Genomic DNA, 14,747 nt, shown 5'->3' with positions numbered 1-14,747 from the left:
CAGCCAGCCCATGGGGCACCCACCCGGACCCCTGCCACGAGCACCACTGGGAATTATTCATAAAAACAGAGGTGGGCTGAAACTGTGATCCTGCCCAAGGGGATCACAGCCAGGCATTGGGGATTCAAACACTTCTCAGAATGCCAGCTACAGGATTTCCACGCAGTCATAGATGTGTACAGATAATAAGAGACTGTTTATAAAATGCTTCTGCTCTAGAGAAATCGCAAACATGTCTGAGACATCTTTCCAATACAACAGGATAGCAGCTTTTCTCTCCCATAGGAATTGAAATTGTCATCCTATCCCAAACAAGAATGCAGAGTTTCAGAACTGATGAACTGAAACACTTTGTGCCCAAAACTTTGAAAGCTCTCCCCTCCATTTCAGTCCCTATTCCCTTATCCATTTGCTCTGTACTGTAAATCAACTGAAATTAAAAAACATAAATAAAAGTCAGCTTGGAGAAGAACATGGAACTTTTTGTTCCCCAACTGTTCAAACAGACATTTCAAATATCTCAGACAATGTATTTCAATATTTTTTTTAAGTCAGTTCACTGAAACTGCTCCTCTCCCACAAACAGCTTCCAGTTTGATAAACAGCCATTTTCTGACAATAACTCTCTAATCAAAACAACATTGACCAGCTCTCGACATAATGTACCTGAGAGAGTCACTTCTGGCACACAACCAGCTCTACGGGTCCTTGCCAGGTGTAGAGGAAAGAGCTGGTAAACTCGAGCAGCTTTCCCCTCCAAGGGCCACAGCACCATAACCAGGAGGGGTAGCATCCTCCTTGTGCTTAAATGTTGTATTTGGAAAACAAACCCCTCCAGGACTCACCCTGTAAAGGGAATTTCACAGGGAGGCAGAGCCTAAGGTGCAGGTCCTGACGTTTCTTTGCGGCATAAAACCTCCTGCCCACCACCCCAGTTACAGCACATCTGCCACAGCCTCAGCATCTCCATTAAAAGAAGAGTCTGCTAATTCTCTCATCAGTAGCAGCAGTGACTAATTAAAAGGAAAGCATCCTATGATTAAATGAGCAACACCCAGAAAGAGTGAGACACAAGCATGATTCAGCTGTGGCACGAAACTCCATCTCTTCTGATGAGTATTCGGTAAATACTGAATTTTGTTTTCAGGACACCTCGCCTTGCTGGACACACAGACATGGTGTCCTGGATAAATCATCCCCTGTTAGCTCTCTGTTTGTGTAGTGTCGATTTGTTGATGTACCAAACAGCACATTGACAAGCTCTGGCAGCACATAAAATAGGAGCAGACAGCACAGCATCTCTCATAAACACCACGCGGCAAATGAAGGCGGCAGTGAGGAGGAGAGCCACGGGTGCCTGCCCAGACGTAACCCTGCCTGGCAGGGTGCAAACTGTAGTGGTAAGGAGGGGGTGATCTCTGCACCCTGCCTGGAGGTTTTGCCTGGCACCAAGCAGGGCACTGTCATGGGGGACAGGAGGAGGCAAGGGAAGATGTCCCCAGGTACTAAATGTTGCCTTAAGGGGTATCTCAGAGCTGGACCAAAAGGAGCCTTGCACTTTTTCAGCATTCAGCAATAGGATGTAACGCATTTCTTCCATGGCTGTTGTTCTTTGGTTTTTGTTTTTTAAACTGAATAGAAGTTCAGGAGTGAGGTTTCTGGTGGTAGAAGGGACGTGCTCCATCTGGGCACGAGACGGTGGCACACGCTGCTCCTTCCTGTGCACAGGGCTCCAAGGTGTCTGCTGAGCAAGCATGGCTGCAGGTAAGGGAGTGGGGAAAAAGGTGAGGACAGGGGCTGGGGTCATTAAAAATGTAAGTGCTGGGGGCTGTGTTCCCCAGTTCCTGAAAGAGAAGCCCTGTTGTGGGTTGGAGCACAACCAAGTACCCTGGCAGACAGTGCACAGAGCTTACAAGGCTTCTGCTCCTGCCTTCCTCCAGCCATGACCCACAGAAGGCACAGGCATGGCACAGGCTCTTCATCATCATCAGACCTGCACCCAGAGCTGGGGGCATGCCTGGCAGGGGTCTGCCCCCCCCATTTCACCCTTGTCCAGGCAGTGAGATACAGGCTGCGGCCAACCCCCTGCCCCTTGGGATGTCCGCACAAAAGAGCAGAAGCACCCCAGGGTCTTTCCTCTCTATCTTGCTAACAATATAATAAACCAGAAAAAAACACTGTCTCGCCACAGCACAGAGGGAGGGATGGGGTGACCGGCCAGGAGGCAGATCCCTCCTGATCCCAAGGGCTCTGCTTCTGTGAGCGGATCCAGAAGACCATGAAAACTTCTAACCCATTCAAATGGCTGCAGAATAAAACCTTTCTGAAATCATTACCATGGCAACTAAGGAAAAATAACACAGAAAGAAAATACCGACCTCAGCTATTTCACAGGAAACACCAACAACATTTTACTGACTCATCACTTGCACATTTTTAATATATATACATAAGAAAAAACTCAAACAGGTCACACAAAGACACGATTTTCAACCTGACACCGCTCCATTAAGATCCTCTCCATTCTCTGCATGGGTGCAGAGAGGCACTGGGTCTGCCTAGAAACAGGAGTCAGACCAGGAGTCCTGGGGCAGAATGCAAGAAATTCTGATGAACGGAAACAGCTATTAATTAACAAAACGAGGCACCCTTTTTTTGGCCTCTCCCATGCCCAATTCCCCACCATTCTGAGTCCTCAGTCAACTAACAAGACTTCTCCATGCCCTGCCCTCATCACACATTATTCCCCCTGCCTTAGTGCGCTGCTGAGCCATGGCCATCCAAAAACCCACTTTGGTTCCCTCGGGTAAATGAACTCCTCTTAGCTCCACTGCCGCTTGCTACTTTATAAATAGAAACTCAATCCACACATATTTTCAGCCATGACATCTGTTGTTTTGGGGGCTCCTTAAAAGGCATGGGGCTTTAGGTATTGTCCTGGGTCCAGCAGCACGAACCTGAGCCATGCTTAATCAGAGCCTGATAGGCGTTCTCTATGCATCCTTTGCCAAATTGGTTAAAGAAAACAATTCAGAAAGTAGCAGGATTGCAGTGGGTTTTGCTCTGTTCCTCCTGGGGTTGGAGACATGGAAAAGGCAGCGTGCTTGCTGCTTGGTGGGCTGGAGGAGGACTTCTGGGAAGTTTAGGATTAATAGGCATTTATTAAAAGGAAATTACTTTGACAGACAAGTGAACAAGTCCAGTTTCATCCCATCACCACATGGGAAAGGAGGGTTTTGTTACGGGCTGAACAGAAGCTGACTATTTCATGCCATGGCAAGTAATGCTGTTAAGAAAGGGAGGAAAGCAGCTTTCATTTGAGAGAAATGGGAGCTGTCTGCACAGGAGGGACTCCCACCACTGCCACTAATCTCCTCACCTTCCACCCATTCTTCCCCTTTACAAATGTCCCCCCCACCCCACACCTGCAGAAGGAAGGAGCTGAGTCCTACGGACATGGCACCGTCTGGTCCAAGACCTTCCTCTCCACCACATCCTTGTTGAGCAACTATGGCCAACAACCAAATTTCCCATCCCCAACTGCCCATATGGGTCCGTGTCCCCATGCACCTCTGCCTCCTGTCCACCTGGCGTGCAAATGAGGGGATGAGCCCTGAGCACGATGGAGAATCTCATCAACCAACCCTGAAGGGACATGCCATGAACTGTCCCTGCCCAAGACCATAAACAGGACCTGCAGACCATGCTCTCCTTCCCTAGGTCCTGGGGTTGGGCTCTCTTCACCACTCTCAGAAGGCACAGCAGTTATTCTTGCCTAAACTCCTTATCTCTCTCAGCTTGAGATTTCTGGATGAATATTATCCCAGAAAATGCAAGAAAAACATGAACTGGCTCATCCGTCTGCCCAGGTTTCGAAGGAGCTTAAGCTGAACAAAAGCTGCATTTCCACTTGGTCACACCTTGTAAGTACTTGAGATTTAAAACCCTCTATTTCTAGTTAATCTAAACCAAGTTTGAAACTTATCTCCCCATTAGTATTTGAGAAGGTACTAGGGGGAGGGAGGAAATAAAAGAAGAGAAAGAAAAAGGATGTCTCTGTATGGCTCCTGCACAGTTCTGCTGAACCCGGGTTTCTGATGCTGGTAACACTATCTCTAATGCTGACAGACGTCCACGGGGGAAAAGCCGGTTGTTTCCTAACATCAGCAAAAAAAACAATTATAACAAAGAGCTAAAATCCAGCAGAGACAAGGAAAAAAACCACTCAGCTCCTGTCTCTGCTCCTGCTGGGGGCTGAGCGGGGTGGGAAGAGGATCTATGAGGACCTGGGTGGCAGCAGGGCAGAGTCATGGGCACCAACAGCATCAGGACCAACCTCTACCAGGACAATCAGGGAAAAAAGTGGATTGACCCCTGGGAAATCACCAACAATCAGCAACCAGGAGCACTTACAGACAAAAGCATCTGCTGGTGCAAGCTGAGGATGCTCCAGAAGCTCTAGCTGGGTTTGCTGGCTTCCACCCAAGGGGAACAGCCACAATAATCAAAGAAGGAGCAGAGAGAAATGCCCAGCTATCTGCAGAGAGCAGTGATTTTTCATCTGCGTGGGGATGAAGCAAGTTTCGAAAACACACATCATTTTCCCATTTCACTGAGCCAGAGTCTCTTCTCAACGCTGTCTGAGCAGAGATAACACAAGGATACAGATGGCAGCTGAAACAACAGCTGTAATGATAGGATCTGAGGCAGCCCGAGTATTTCCAGCCTCTGAACTAAATTAACAGGAAAGGATTGACACTTAGAGCTCCCCATCCAGGGAGCTGAAGAAAACTTTAGTAGAAGTCAAGGAATTCACATAGACTCATTCTTAAAGCATGCAGAGAACTGAATTATCTGATAGAAAACCCATACACTTTCCAGTTGCATGAAATCTCATTTAATTTTCAAATCATTCAGTCTCCAGAACCAAGATAAAGTCTGGTTCATAGGCACAGCCCACTTTTTTTAATGACTACAAAGGACATGGCACCCCTGTATTTTGCACGGCACTCTGAAAGAGCTGTGTGAGTGAGTCAATTAAAACACGTGAGTTGCTACAAGACCTCGTAAACCCTTTAAATCATTAAGGAGCAGAAGAATTCACGAGGTCCATAAAAAGAATTACCCCCAATAACAAACAGAGAGCTGTTTTTGAAGTGAGTGATCCTAGTGATTAACAGCTCTGATGACTTCCATTAGCATTGACTTGATTCCTCCAGTCTCCAACATCAAATCATTAATAAGAGTAATTTCTACTTAAGCAGGAGCTAATTGAATACAGCGCATGCAAATCTATAGGGCACCTCATTTTCCTACTGTGGGAGTGCCCTATGGAGCTGTAGCACTGAGAAATTAAGTTGACACTAGCTACAGGCCCTGCGTTGGGCAAAGCCAGCAGACGCCGAGGGAGGGAAAGCCTCACTGTGCTGCCAAAGCTTTGATCACTTGGCTAAGAGTAGCTGGCACAGGGCGAGAGAGATGTGTAATGGAGTTAAATAGAGACATGGGATGTGCACCAAAGTGGAAGTGGAGATGTCTCTAGGAGGAGAAGACAGTGCATGAATGCAGGACTCTGCGAGCTCCCAGGAAGAGCCTGGGGCAGATGGACGCTGCCTGGGGAAAGGCTGTCTCATTGGTTTAGGGGATGCACACACGTGCATACGTGCCCTCCTGAAGCAAAGCCTAATGAATCGGATTCATAACAGGAAGTATCAAATTAGAAATTTCACCACAGAGGTAAGTCGGGCTGTACTATTAAGGGCCATGCTTGGAGTAAAGCAGACGAGGTGCAGGGTTAAGATGGTACAGCACTGGTTTGCATTGGTGTGTGATGCAAAGAGCCCCTGGAGCTACCTGGATGTGGGATGGGTCTTTGAGTCCCTGCACTCGCATGAAAAAAATCAAGAGATGTGCAAGAGATATCAAAATATTTTACAAAAAAGGATTCCCTTCCTTCCTCACCTGGAGGCCTGACACAGATACACACACACATGAAAGAAGCCAAAATTTAGATGTCCTGGATTGACCTGATGTGGAGCTGCCAAGGTCGGAGGGGACACAGTGCTGCCCACAACCGCCCTATGCAGCCAGAGCAGGGCCAGGCAGGCAGCACCCTGCGAGCTGCAGCTCACCCCCGGATCCTCCACAGCCTCCTCGGGAGGCAAACAAGCACTTGGCAAGATCTCATTTTGGCATATAGGGATGTCAAAGGAGCAGCCTCCATATGCCCGACAAATCTGCAGCTGCCCTCCACCACTCCTGCGGCCAGCAACAAAACGTTCAACTTGGCTGAAAGCTGCTGGAGATTAGGATGCTCTTGACCACCGAGTCCTGGGAGTAAAGTGCTTCTGATCCCCAAATCACCCTTATTTCTTGAGGCAGTGCTCACAAATGGATCCAGACCTGCTGCCTCCCAGCCTGCCCAGGACTTTGGACACTAGCACAGACTCAAGCACCCCATGACCTGGGGCACCAGCCTGCCAAATCCTCACTGTCCAGCTCTGTTACACCACTTCTCCATGGAGCAATGAAATGTTCCTCCCACACGGAGAAATCAATCAGTGGGTGTCATGACAGCTAATAATTTTCATTTACCTTCTTCCCTGCCCACTGAATTCAGGCAGAAGCAAAAGTACATAAATACCATTTGGGTGACTATTATAAATGCTTGAACCTGGAGCCTAATGGTTCCTCCATGCCAGGAGGTTTTCCAATGCTGCTGCAGTTACTGACCCTTCACCTCCCTTCTTGATCATCCTGGATACCTGAAAATTTCACGTCCTCTGATGCTGATTAGGAAGACTCCCATGTTTTCCAGCCTCCACTGTTTACATAAATAGACACTTTAATGCATTTTGCCAGCAAGCTTTCCTTTGATGCTTTGGCACAGATGGTTGATATTTCCATGCCGCAGCAGCTATTAGATCGTAACGTTACCGGTGACAACCCTACATCATCTGTACTGTGTACGCTCCAGACCCCTGCAGCAGCATGCACTAGGAATTCAGCTTGAGATTCTGCCACGGGCTGAGGCTGCTCCTGCCTTCTGCAGATGGAGTTTGCACACCTTGGTTTGGGGCACTGCAGCTTGTGGATTCCTACAACACCCTGCTGTAGCCGGCGGTACTCCACCAGTTACCCTCCCGCTACGGGGTGTTAGGCATCACCTCTTCCCACTTCACTGGAGAATTGTCTCCCATGGTTGATGAGCTTTTCTCCCTGGATGCTGTTCCAAAGAGACATCTGCTCTCTCTCCTATTTGTTTTTAAGAATGAACAAAAGGTTCTCTACAGGTCTGAACCAATTTCCTCTTCCTTCCTTCAGAGACACCAGGGTTTTGGATCGCTCTAGATCCAAGTCCCCACAAGCTCCAGCCATGGATTTGAACTGAATTCAGCTTTGGGGAGGCCAGAGCAGGACTCTCCAGTCTCTTGTTATGTTAACAATGGCAAAACACTGCAGAGATGGCGGCTGAAATTCAAGTGCTATTTAAACAAATGAATATGTAGGGTATAGTTCATACAATGTGAGTTCAGTCAAGGAAAATCGGAACAGCCAGGCAGCTCAATGCAAACCAGATTTTAAAAACAAAAACAAAACCCCAAAGCCCTTCCTCAAGGAAGCCCTTGCCGAATTCTTTCCCCTGCTGAGGAGTCCAACATCACGCCTTGTACTAAAGCCTTTGCATTTCACTCCAAGGAAGGACTTGGAGAAAAAAAAAAAAGCAGTACATTATGGAACACAGTCTGGCTTACAGCCAGGGCTGGGGGGAAAGCAGCACAGAAACCCTCTGGTTTAGCAGCACATTTTACTCCTGCTCTATGGCAGAACAAGCTTTTGCAAAGCCCTAGCTGTTTGAACCTGCAGTGCTGCAGACTCTCAGCTTCCCTAAGGCGGATCAGTCAATTGGTTCAACAGTGTATTTAAAATCCCCTGGAGTCTACCTTTAAATCACCTTTATATTCCTCTACCCAAAGCTAATAGTTTCTACCTGCATTTTGCTTCATCTCTGTAGAAAAACAAGCTACTTAGCAGCCACATTAATAATCCGTGGCAATCTGGTTGTCATTTCCCTGATGGAAAATTTCACACTGCTGCCCAGCAGCCGCAACATGGTGAGTGCTATGTGCACCTCAAACCACTCTGCTTTCCTCCCACTAAACCCAGCAGTAGTGAGAAAGGCAAGAGTCAGAGCTGGACGGGTGAGGAGGATGGGCAGAAAACGCAGAGCTAAGCCTGTACCTACAGCTCACGCAGGAACCATGTGGAAGCCACTTGATGTTGAGTGAGAAAGTCAGCAAGCTCATGTCAGAAGGAGCTTAGAGGAAAGCCAGCTCCTGAACCCCCTGCCAAACGATGGCAAAGTATTAGTTGACAATGACTTTACTGTGGAAGGTGGTCTATGGAGAGGAGCTTCAGGATAGAAAATTCTAAGGTAGGAGATGAACTGGGGACACAAACTACCTTTGCTATGTGCACCCAGCACCCCTGGCCATGGGTGCTCAGTCTGGCCAGTTGGCTGATGGGTGAATGCAAATGAACAGCAAGAGGTGGGGGCCAGTGTCCTCAACACACTCCCAACTTCTACTCACTTTGATATGCCTTCAAAGAACCACTTTCACCCTAAATATCCCAACCGGGCCTTCTCTGGTTGATGAGTCTGTCAAGCAAGTGACTGAAAGACTGTTTCAGTCTTCTAGGCGTCTTCCATGGAGAAAAGCAGGTCCCTCCAGGATGCCTGTCCCAAGGCGAGACACAAAGCCTTCATACTTTTCTCCCCTGGCTATAATGAAGACCTCAGCTCATCAGCTCCTGCCTTGAAGTCCAGGATGCTCTGTGGTCCCAGAGCTGCTGAATTCCACCCAACACTGCTGGGGACACATATGGAAGGGCAGAAGCCTTCTTCCTCCTTAAGAAACCACCAGCCTCTCACAAAGTAGCTGATAGTGCATCCTCTCCCCTCTAGCAAGGTGATGGTAAACAACACAAGGCTTCTGACATGGCACCATAAAACATGTCCTGAAAGTACTTATCCTAATATAGCCCGGTGTGCCTAGGGTGGCCTCATGTGAAAAGCCCAAGAGGTAAATATTCATTAAATAAGCAGAGAGCTTAATATAGAAAGTCATGTAGTCAAGTACTCTTCAAGCCCCCTCACGTCTTTGCAAACATCAGCCGACAAAGATAAATTTGGCGCAGTTGATCACTTGCACTTTTAGGAAAGGCTCTTCTAAAAGAAAAAAAATCACATGTTTCAGTGTTTATAATCTCTGCAGAAAGGCCTGGTCCAGCATTTCTCCCCTCTAATTCCTGCTCTCATAACTGTCAGATTATGAAACTGCAGACTATAAGCCTCCAGAGTTTACAGAAAAACACCTCTCTGCTCTCTGCTGCCACTTTGAGCAGATGAACTAATAAAAACAATCTCTGCTATTCACTCCAAATGCCTGGGAGAAAGGAATCTGGAACAGTAGTAGCTTCAAAATACCGTCAAAGAAAGCAACCACCCACAGCGTCTGGAGTACCCCCACGCTTATCAGCTCCCTTCACCTTGTTACCCAAAAAACACCACAAAAATCTGCCTCTTCCCATCCAGCTGCCTGCTGGGACTCACCACTGGCCAGGGCAGAGGCCAGAACCCTGCTGTCCTATTTTCCCCGAGCTAAAGAATTAAGGAGCTGTGTTGCCTTTAGAATGTCTGATGACGGGAGCTTGCTCAGCCACCCATCCCCAGTGGGATGGTCCCCCTGGTACACACACAGTGGGAGCCTACACCAGCATCTCCCAAAGATGCTCCTGGTAAAGGGCAACAAGCTTTGACAATCTGCCCCTTAGACAGTCACAGCAAAGACGTGGTGGACCTGCTTTCACCTTTCAGCCAAAGGAAGAATATAACTGCCTATTGGTTTCTGAGAGCAACCTCCTCACCAGGTTCTTAGGAGATGATCTTCCTGATATCATTAAATAAAGGTGGGATCACTCAAACTTCCCCACAAAACTCCCACCAAGGGCAGCACATGAAGGTGAAACCTGCAGGACTTCAGAGCACATCGCTGTTTAATGTGTACTGAAAACAGTGGTTAGCCAGCCAGACTGTATTAGGACGTCAGGGAGAAGGTGCTGGCTGGAAGGGACACATTTAGCACAGCCACGTCCCCCTGGCATTTGGTCATTGAGGCATTAACGCCATGGGAGGACACGGAATTTGGAGCCGATCTGCAGCCACCACCACTGCCACAGGGAGCTGTGGGTGAAACGTCTCTGCGTACAACCGTGAGCAACTCTGCAAACACAAAATGTGCCAGGAAGGGAGAAAAGAAAACACCCATGGCTCAAGATGCAGGGGAGTTCCCAGCAAAGGCTGGCACTGGGACAGGGGTGGCCGTGTCTGTCTGGGAGGGGAGAGGTCTGGCATCCCACGAGAAGCACCGTGCGGGGCTGGCCACTGGGAGCCCTCAAGCCTTGGAGGGGTATATAACGAGGTTTTGCAGCATCTCTGCTAATAAACTTCCTCCCATACCCAGATGAAGTGCACACCAAGCCATCCCATGCCCACGGCAGGACCGAGGGCACCACAGCAGGTGTGCTGCCAGCAGCAGCCACAAAACCTACGTGAGATCAGCCCGTGCAAAAGCCTCTCTAAAAGCAGAGCTCTTGTCATCCTTATGGAGACATTTCAAGAGCAACGTGGTGAGTCCTTTTCTTAATGACTATATATAGGGAAAAGCTCTGCTAGGGGACAAGTGTGCGAGAGGCTGGAGCAGAGGCAGCCTCTCGCCTGCAAGGACTCAGATAATCGAGTGGAGGAATAGCCAGCGATGAGTCTATTTTGGACTCAGCATGCTGTTGCTGGAGCGCTCACCGGGGAAGTGAAGGCATTTGTTACCTCTGCTCCAGGGACCGCAAATTCAATAGACTTCCCTGCCTGCAGCTGCACCAACCCTGGATCCCGCAGCCGCCAGCAGCGCTGCTAGCACTGCCAGGCTGGCACAAATCCAGTGGCAAACGGCTGCTCTGTTTGGCCCCCATGCCACAGAAACCTGTCACGCGTGGTGCTGCCCACGTGACAGTGGTCTCGGCATGGTGTTGAGCATCCCTGCCAGGGGTGAGATGCGGGAGGTCCTGCAGCCCAGTATCCGCCAGGGTGATTGCTGCCTGCAAGCTGGAAGCAGGCTCAGAGGAGAAAAATCAGCCCTGCTCTATCCCAGGACCCTTCCTACAGCATCCCAACACCTCTTGCCCCAAACCATCCCACCGGCGACTGGAGTCAGACCCGTAACACCTCCCACATCCCCACTGCACCTGGAGCTGCCAGGACAGCGCTCACCTGCTCGTGGTACTCGATCCCCATGCTGAGAGTGTTGATGAGAATGGCCACCATGATCCCACGGCCGAAATATTTGCTGTCCACGATCTTCCGGAAGGTCTCACACACCACGTGCCAGAAGGCCAGCACCCGGCTCGCTCTCCTGGTGCGGGCTCTGGCCCGCTGCGGGTCCCGCTGGTCGCTGTAGTGGGCGTCCTGTGTGAACTCGTAGACGCCTTCACTGTCTGAGTCAGCCGTCTCGTTGTCCGTCAGCTCGGCCTCGCTCGCCAGCGCCTTGAGGCAGTAAGGACAGCTCTCGGGGTTGCAGGAGCCACTATCCAGCTTGGCGCAGGGGCTGGAGATTTTGCAGGAGCTTTGGCAGGGACCTGAAATGCCAGCAGGGCAGGGGCAGGGCAGCACGTCAGCTGGGACAGGGGGCTGCGGACGGCCATGGGAGCAACCCCCAGTGCCCGTTAGCACCAAGCTGTTGCCCTTGACAGGACAGGCATTTCCTAAGGGGAAAAAGGGCTCCTGCTGGGTTAAAGAGCCCTAGACAAAACCTGGGCTCTCCCAACAACCTTCTCCCCAATTACAAAGCCCTCTTTGTTGCCCTCAGGCAGACACTGCTGCCAGCCCAGGACCCCTACCCCACCTCATTATAGCTCTGGCCATTACAGCTAGCAGAAAGCGATCAGCTTCCCTGGCCCTGGCACGCTCCAGACTGTAATTATGTGGAGCACTGCTGCCAGCAGCCTCCTTTCTTGCTCCTGCTGTTTGCTGATGCTCCAGAATCACCAGCTTCCCCCTCCACGTGCTGCCCTCAATGGCAGCTCCCAGCTGCCAGGTGGCTCCCAGGTGACAATGCCAATGGGATATTCCCCAAAAATCCCACCAGCTGGCTGCAAGGGGAAAGGCTATCTGCAAAGCACACTCCTGACTCATGCACAGCAGCGTGCAGCAGCGCAAACAAAAACCCAGTGCTAAACCAACTCAGAGACCAGCTCTGTGTATTTAGTCTCTGGGCAGCTCTTGGCTGGGGGCAGGGCTTGTTTTTTTCCCTGCACAGCTCCTGGCTGGGAAGGTCAATGCCCCTGTGGTGGGGTGGAAAAGACATTGATTGCCTAGGAAAGCTTGGCCAGAAACACTCCTTGGAGGCTGAGAGGGTTTGGACTAGACTGGCCTGAGCTCCCAGACCTCAGGATGTGGAGGGGAAAGAGCATCTTGCGGTGAAGGTATGAAACACATGATCCAGGAAAGCTGTATTTGGTGTCTGGCTCTGTTATAGGCTTCCTGAGCAAATCACAGATTTTTAATACTCGGCATCTGCAATTGCCATTGACCACTAGTGCAAAGCTGACACTCGATCTCCCAAGCCTCGTGTCCTGTGGACAGTGCTCAGGGATGCGCTGGGACTCAGATCTGGAAGGGGTCCATCCCCAAGTTCTGCAGCAAGTGGTGGGCAGCACAGCCACCTCCAACCCCTGCATTTTGGCAAGGAAGAGACAAAGCCATTTGGAAGTGGCCAGGCTGGGCTCCAGCTCTGCTCAGTGTCACTGAGCCCAGTTCTAGCTGATTTGGGGAGTGAGGGATTTGAGCAGCGTTCCCTGTAATTGCAGAATAAATTGGTTTGCGGGGGGGACACATGGAGATGGGAAAGAAAATGGGTTCACTGAAAACATTAATTTCGCTTGGATTCTTGCAAGTATGAATTCTGGAAAATTCTGGTTAAAACCTCTCTCCTAGTTTTGGCTATAAGATGCCCTAGATAGGTCAGAAGACTCATGTTGGCCTCACCTGCAAAGCCATCGCCTTTCTCTGTAACATGGACTGAAAAGAACCCTGTAAAGATTCAGAAAGAGAAAGAAATCAGATCGTAGCTTGTATTTCTGCAAGGCAACCCCAGACTGACGTCCAGCCCCAGGCTCACCCGTGCTCTGCGTCTCCAGCAGCTTGTGCATGGTGCTGTACGGCCCGGGCGGGATGTTGAGGCTGCTCAAGGTGCTGCTCCCGGCACCGACTGCCGCCTCGCCCAGAGTCTTCTCTTTCAGCATCTCGTGGGAGGTACTGGGGTGCACCGTGGGGTACACCTTGCTGCCCACAATGTTCTTGGGGATCCCCTCTGGGCTTGGCAAGCCGAGGCCCGGCTGTGGGAGGGATGACCGGCAGCGCACCGGCTCGAAGTGGCAGTCAGCATGGTAGATGCTGTGGACAGACTCAGTGTTGCTGGGAGCGGTGCTGGGGGTCCCGTGGGGGTTTGGTGCCAAGGGGGGGAGCATCAGCCGGTTGGTCCCGTTGTGGAGTGAGCTGGTCTCCACATCACTGATCTCCGGGCTGGCGCGGGGTGCCCGCAGGTTCCCATTGCCCAGGTGGTAATGGTGGTGGTGGTGGTGGTGGTGGTGGATGAGGTGGTGCACAGAGGACCTCTTCCTGCTCCGGCGCTTCCTGGCGTGCCGGTCGGCCCCCGTCTTGCTCGTGGGGCTGGTGAGGAAGCCCATCCTCACGCCTGCCACCCGGTAGACCTCCACGAGCTGCTTGCTGCCTTTACGGGCAATGTAAACCAGGTACTTGAGGAGTTCATCATAGCAGCTGCCTGGCTCCGAAAAGCTGGCGAGGGTGCTGGCGTTGGACAGGTAGCGTACCCGCTGCTCCTTCATCAGCTGGCTCTCACGCTGCTTCGTCTCCGAGAACTGCGTTGCTATTACCACCAGGCAGAGGTTGATCATGAAGAAGGAGCCCACCTAAGGGGACAGGAGCCATCAGTCATCTCAGAGTGGCCATGCCCACCCCACAGCCCTGCCTCGCCCCACCATGCCTCAACGCAAGGAGTGGGGGGCAAACCCCAGCCAGCCCCAGCCCCTGCGTCACCCAGCGGGGACCCCTGTCTGGGACCACGGAGGGGCTGACTCACCCCCCGAGCCCCCGCCCTGGGGACTCCCACGCCAGCGCTCCATGGAGAACGTCAGAGATCAAAGACGAGAGAAGATTATTTTGACAAAAAGCTTTTGCTCTTTTAAGATGGTGTTTTTCTCTCTCCGCAGACAGCGGTTGTAATTATCACAATTAGTGGCATTACGATGAATGCACTGAGCCTTCCTGATAGGAGCGTTTTTTCTGGCAGTGTGTGGGCAGCTTGTGAGCAGATCTCTTTTCCCCTGCTAACGGGATTTGCGGGTGACTGTTACACAAGGGCATCAGCAGTCTGTACCCACAGCTTGGAGATTTTATTTCCAACCAGGGTTTCATGAGGTTCTGCCTTCTGCAGAGCCCAGCATGGATCACGAAGAATTACTGACGTGCTAAAGGGCTATCACACAATGCTAACATTACTCACACAGCATCTGGAAAAGTACTGCTTGCCCTTCCTCTCCGTCATTTCGGGGATGCTGAGAGCAAGGGATTGTTTCTTTTTTGGGGAAGCTAATAGATGAACTAGAAAAAGCAT

General features: G+C 50.6%; 1 protein-coding gene across 13 annotated transcripts in view; it reads right to left on the bottom strand.

Moving 5' to 3' along the window:
* CACNA1G (calcium voltage-gated channel subunit alpha1 G) overlaps nt 1-14,747 on the bottom strand; it is a 102,743-nt gene that overhangs the window by 71,698 nt on the left and 16,298 nt on the right. For all 13 annotated transcript variants that reach the window (XR_003399692.1, XM_026861344.1, XM_026861351.1 and 10 more), the window contains exons 7-9: nt 13,233-14,043; nt 13,100-13,144; nt 11,327-11,691 (exon numbers count right to left, since the gene is read on the bottom strand). Coding sequence is in view for 12 of the 13 variants with exons in the window: in XM_026861344.1 (XP_026717145.1) it covers nt 11,327-11,691; nt 13,100-13,144; nt 13,233-14,043 (1,221 nt within the window). In the remaining variant the exon portion in view is untranslated. The remainder of the gene's footprint in view (nt 1-11,326; nt 11,692-13,099; nt 13,145-13,232; nt 14,044-14,747) is intronic.

This window comes from Athene cunicularia (assembly GCF_003259725.1).
Source record: "Athene cunicularia isolate RWA chromosome 18 unlocalized genomic scaffold, athCun1 chr18_part1, whole genome shotgun sequence".
NCBI classification, from domain to species: domain Eukaryota; kingdom Metazoa; phylum Chordata; class Aves; order Strigiformes; family Strigidae; genus Athene; species Athene cunicularia.
The sequence above is the reverse complement of the archived record's forward strand: the minus strand, read 5'-3'. Positions and strand labels throughout refer to the sequence as shown.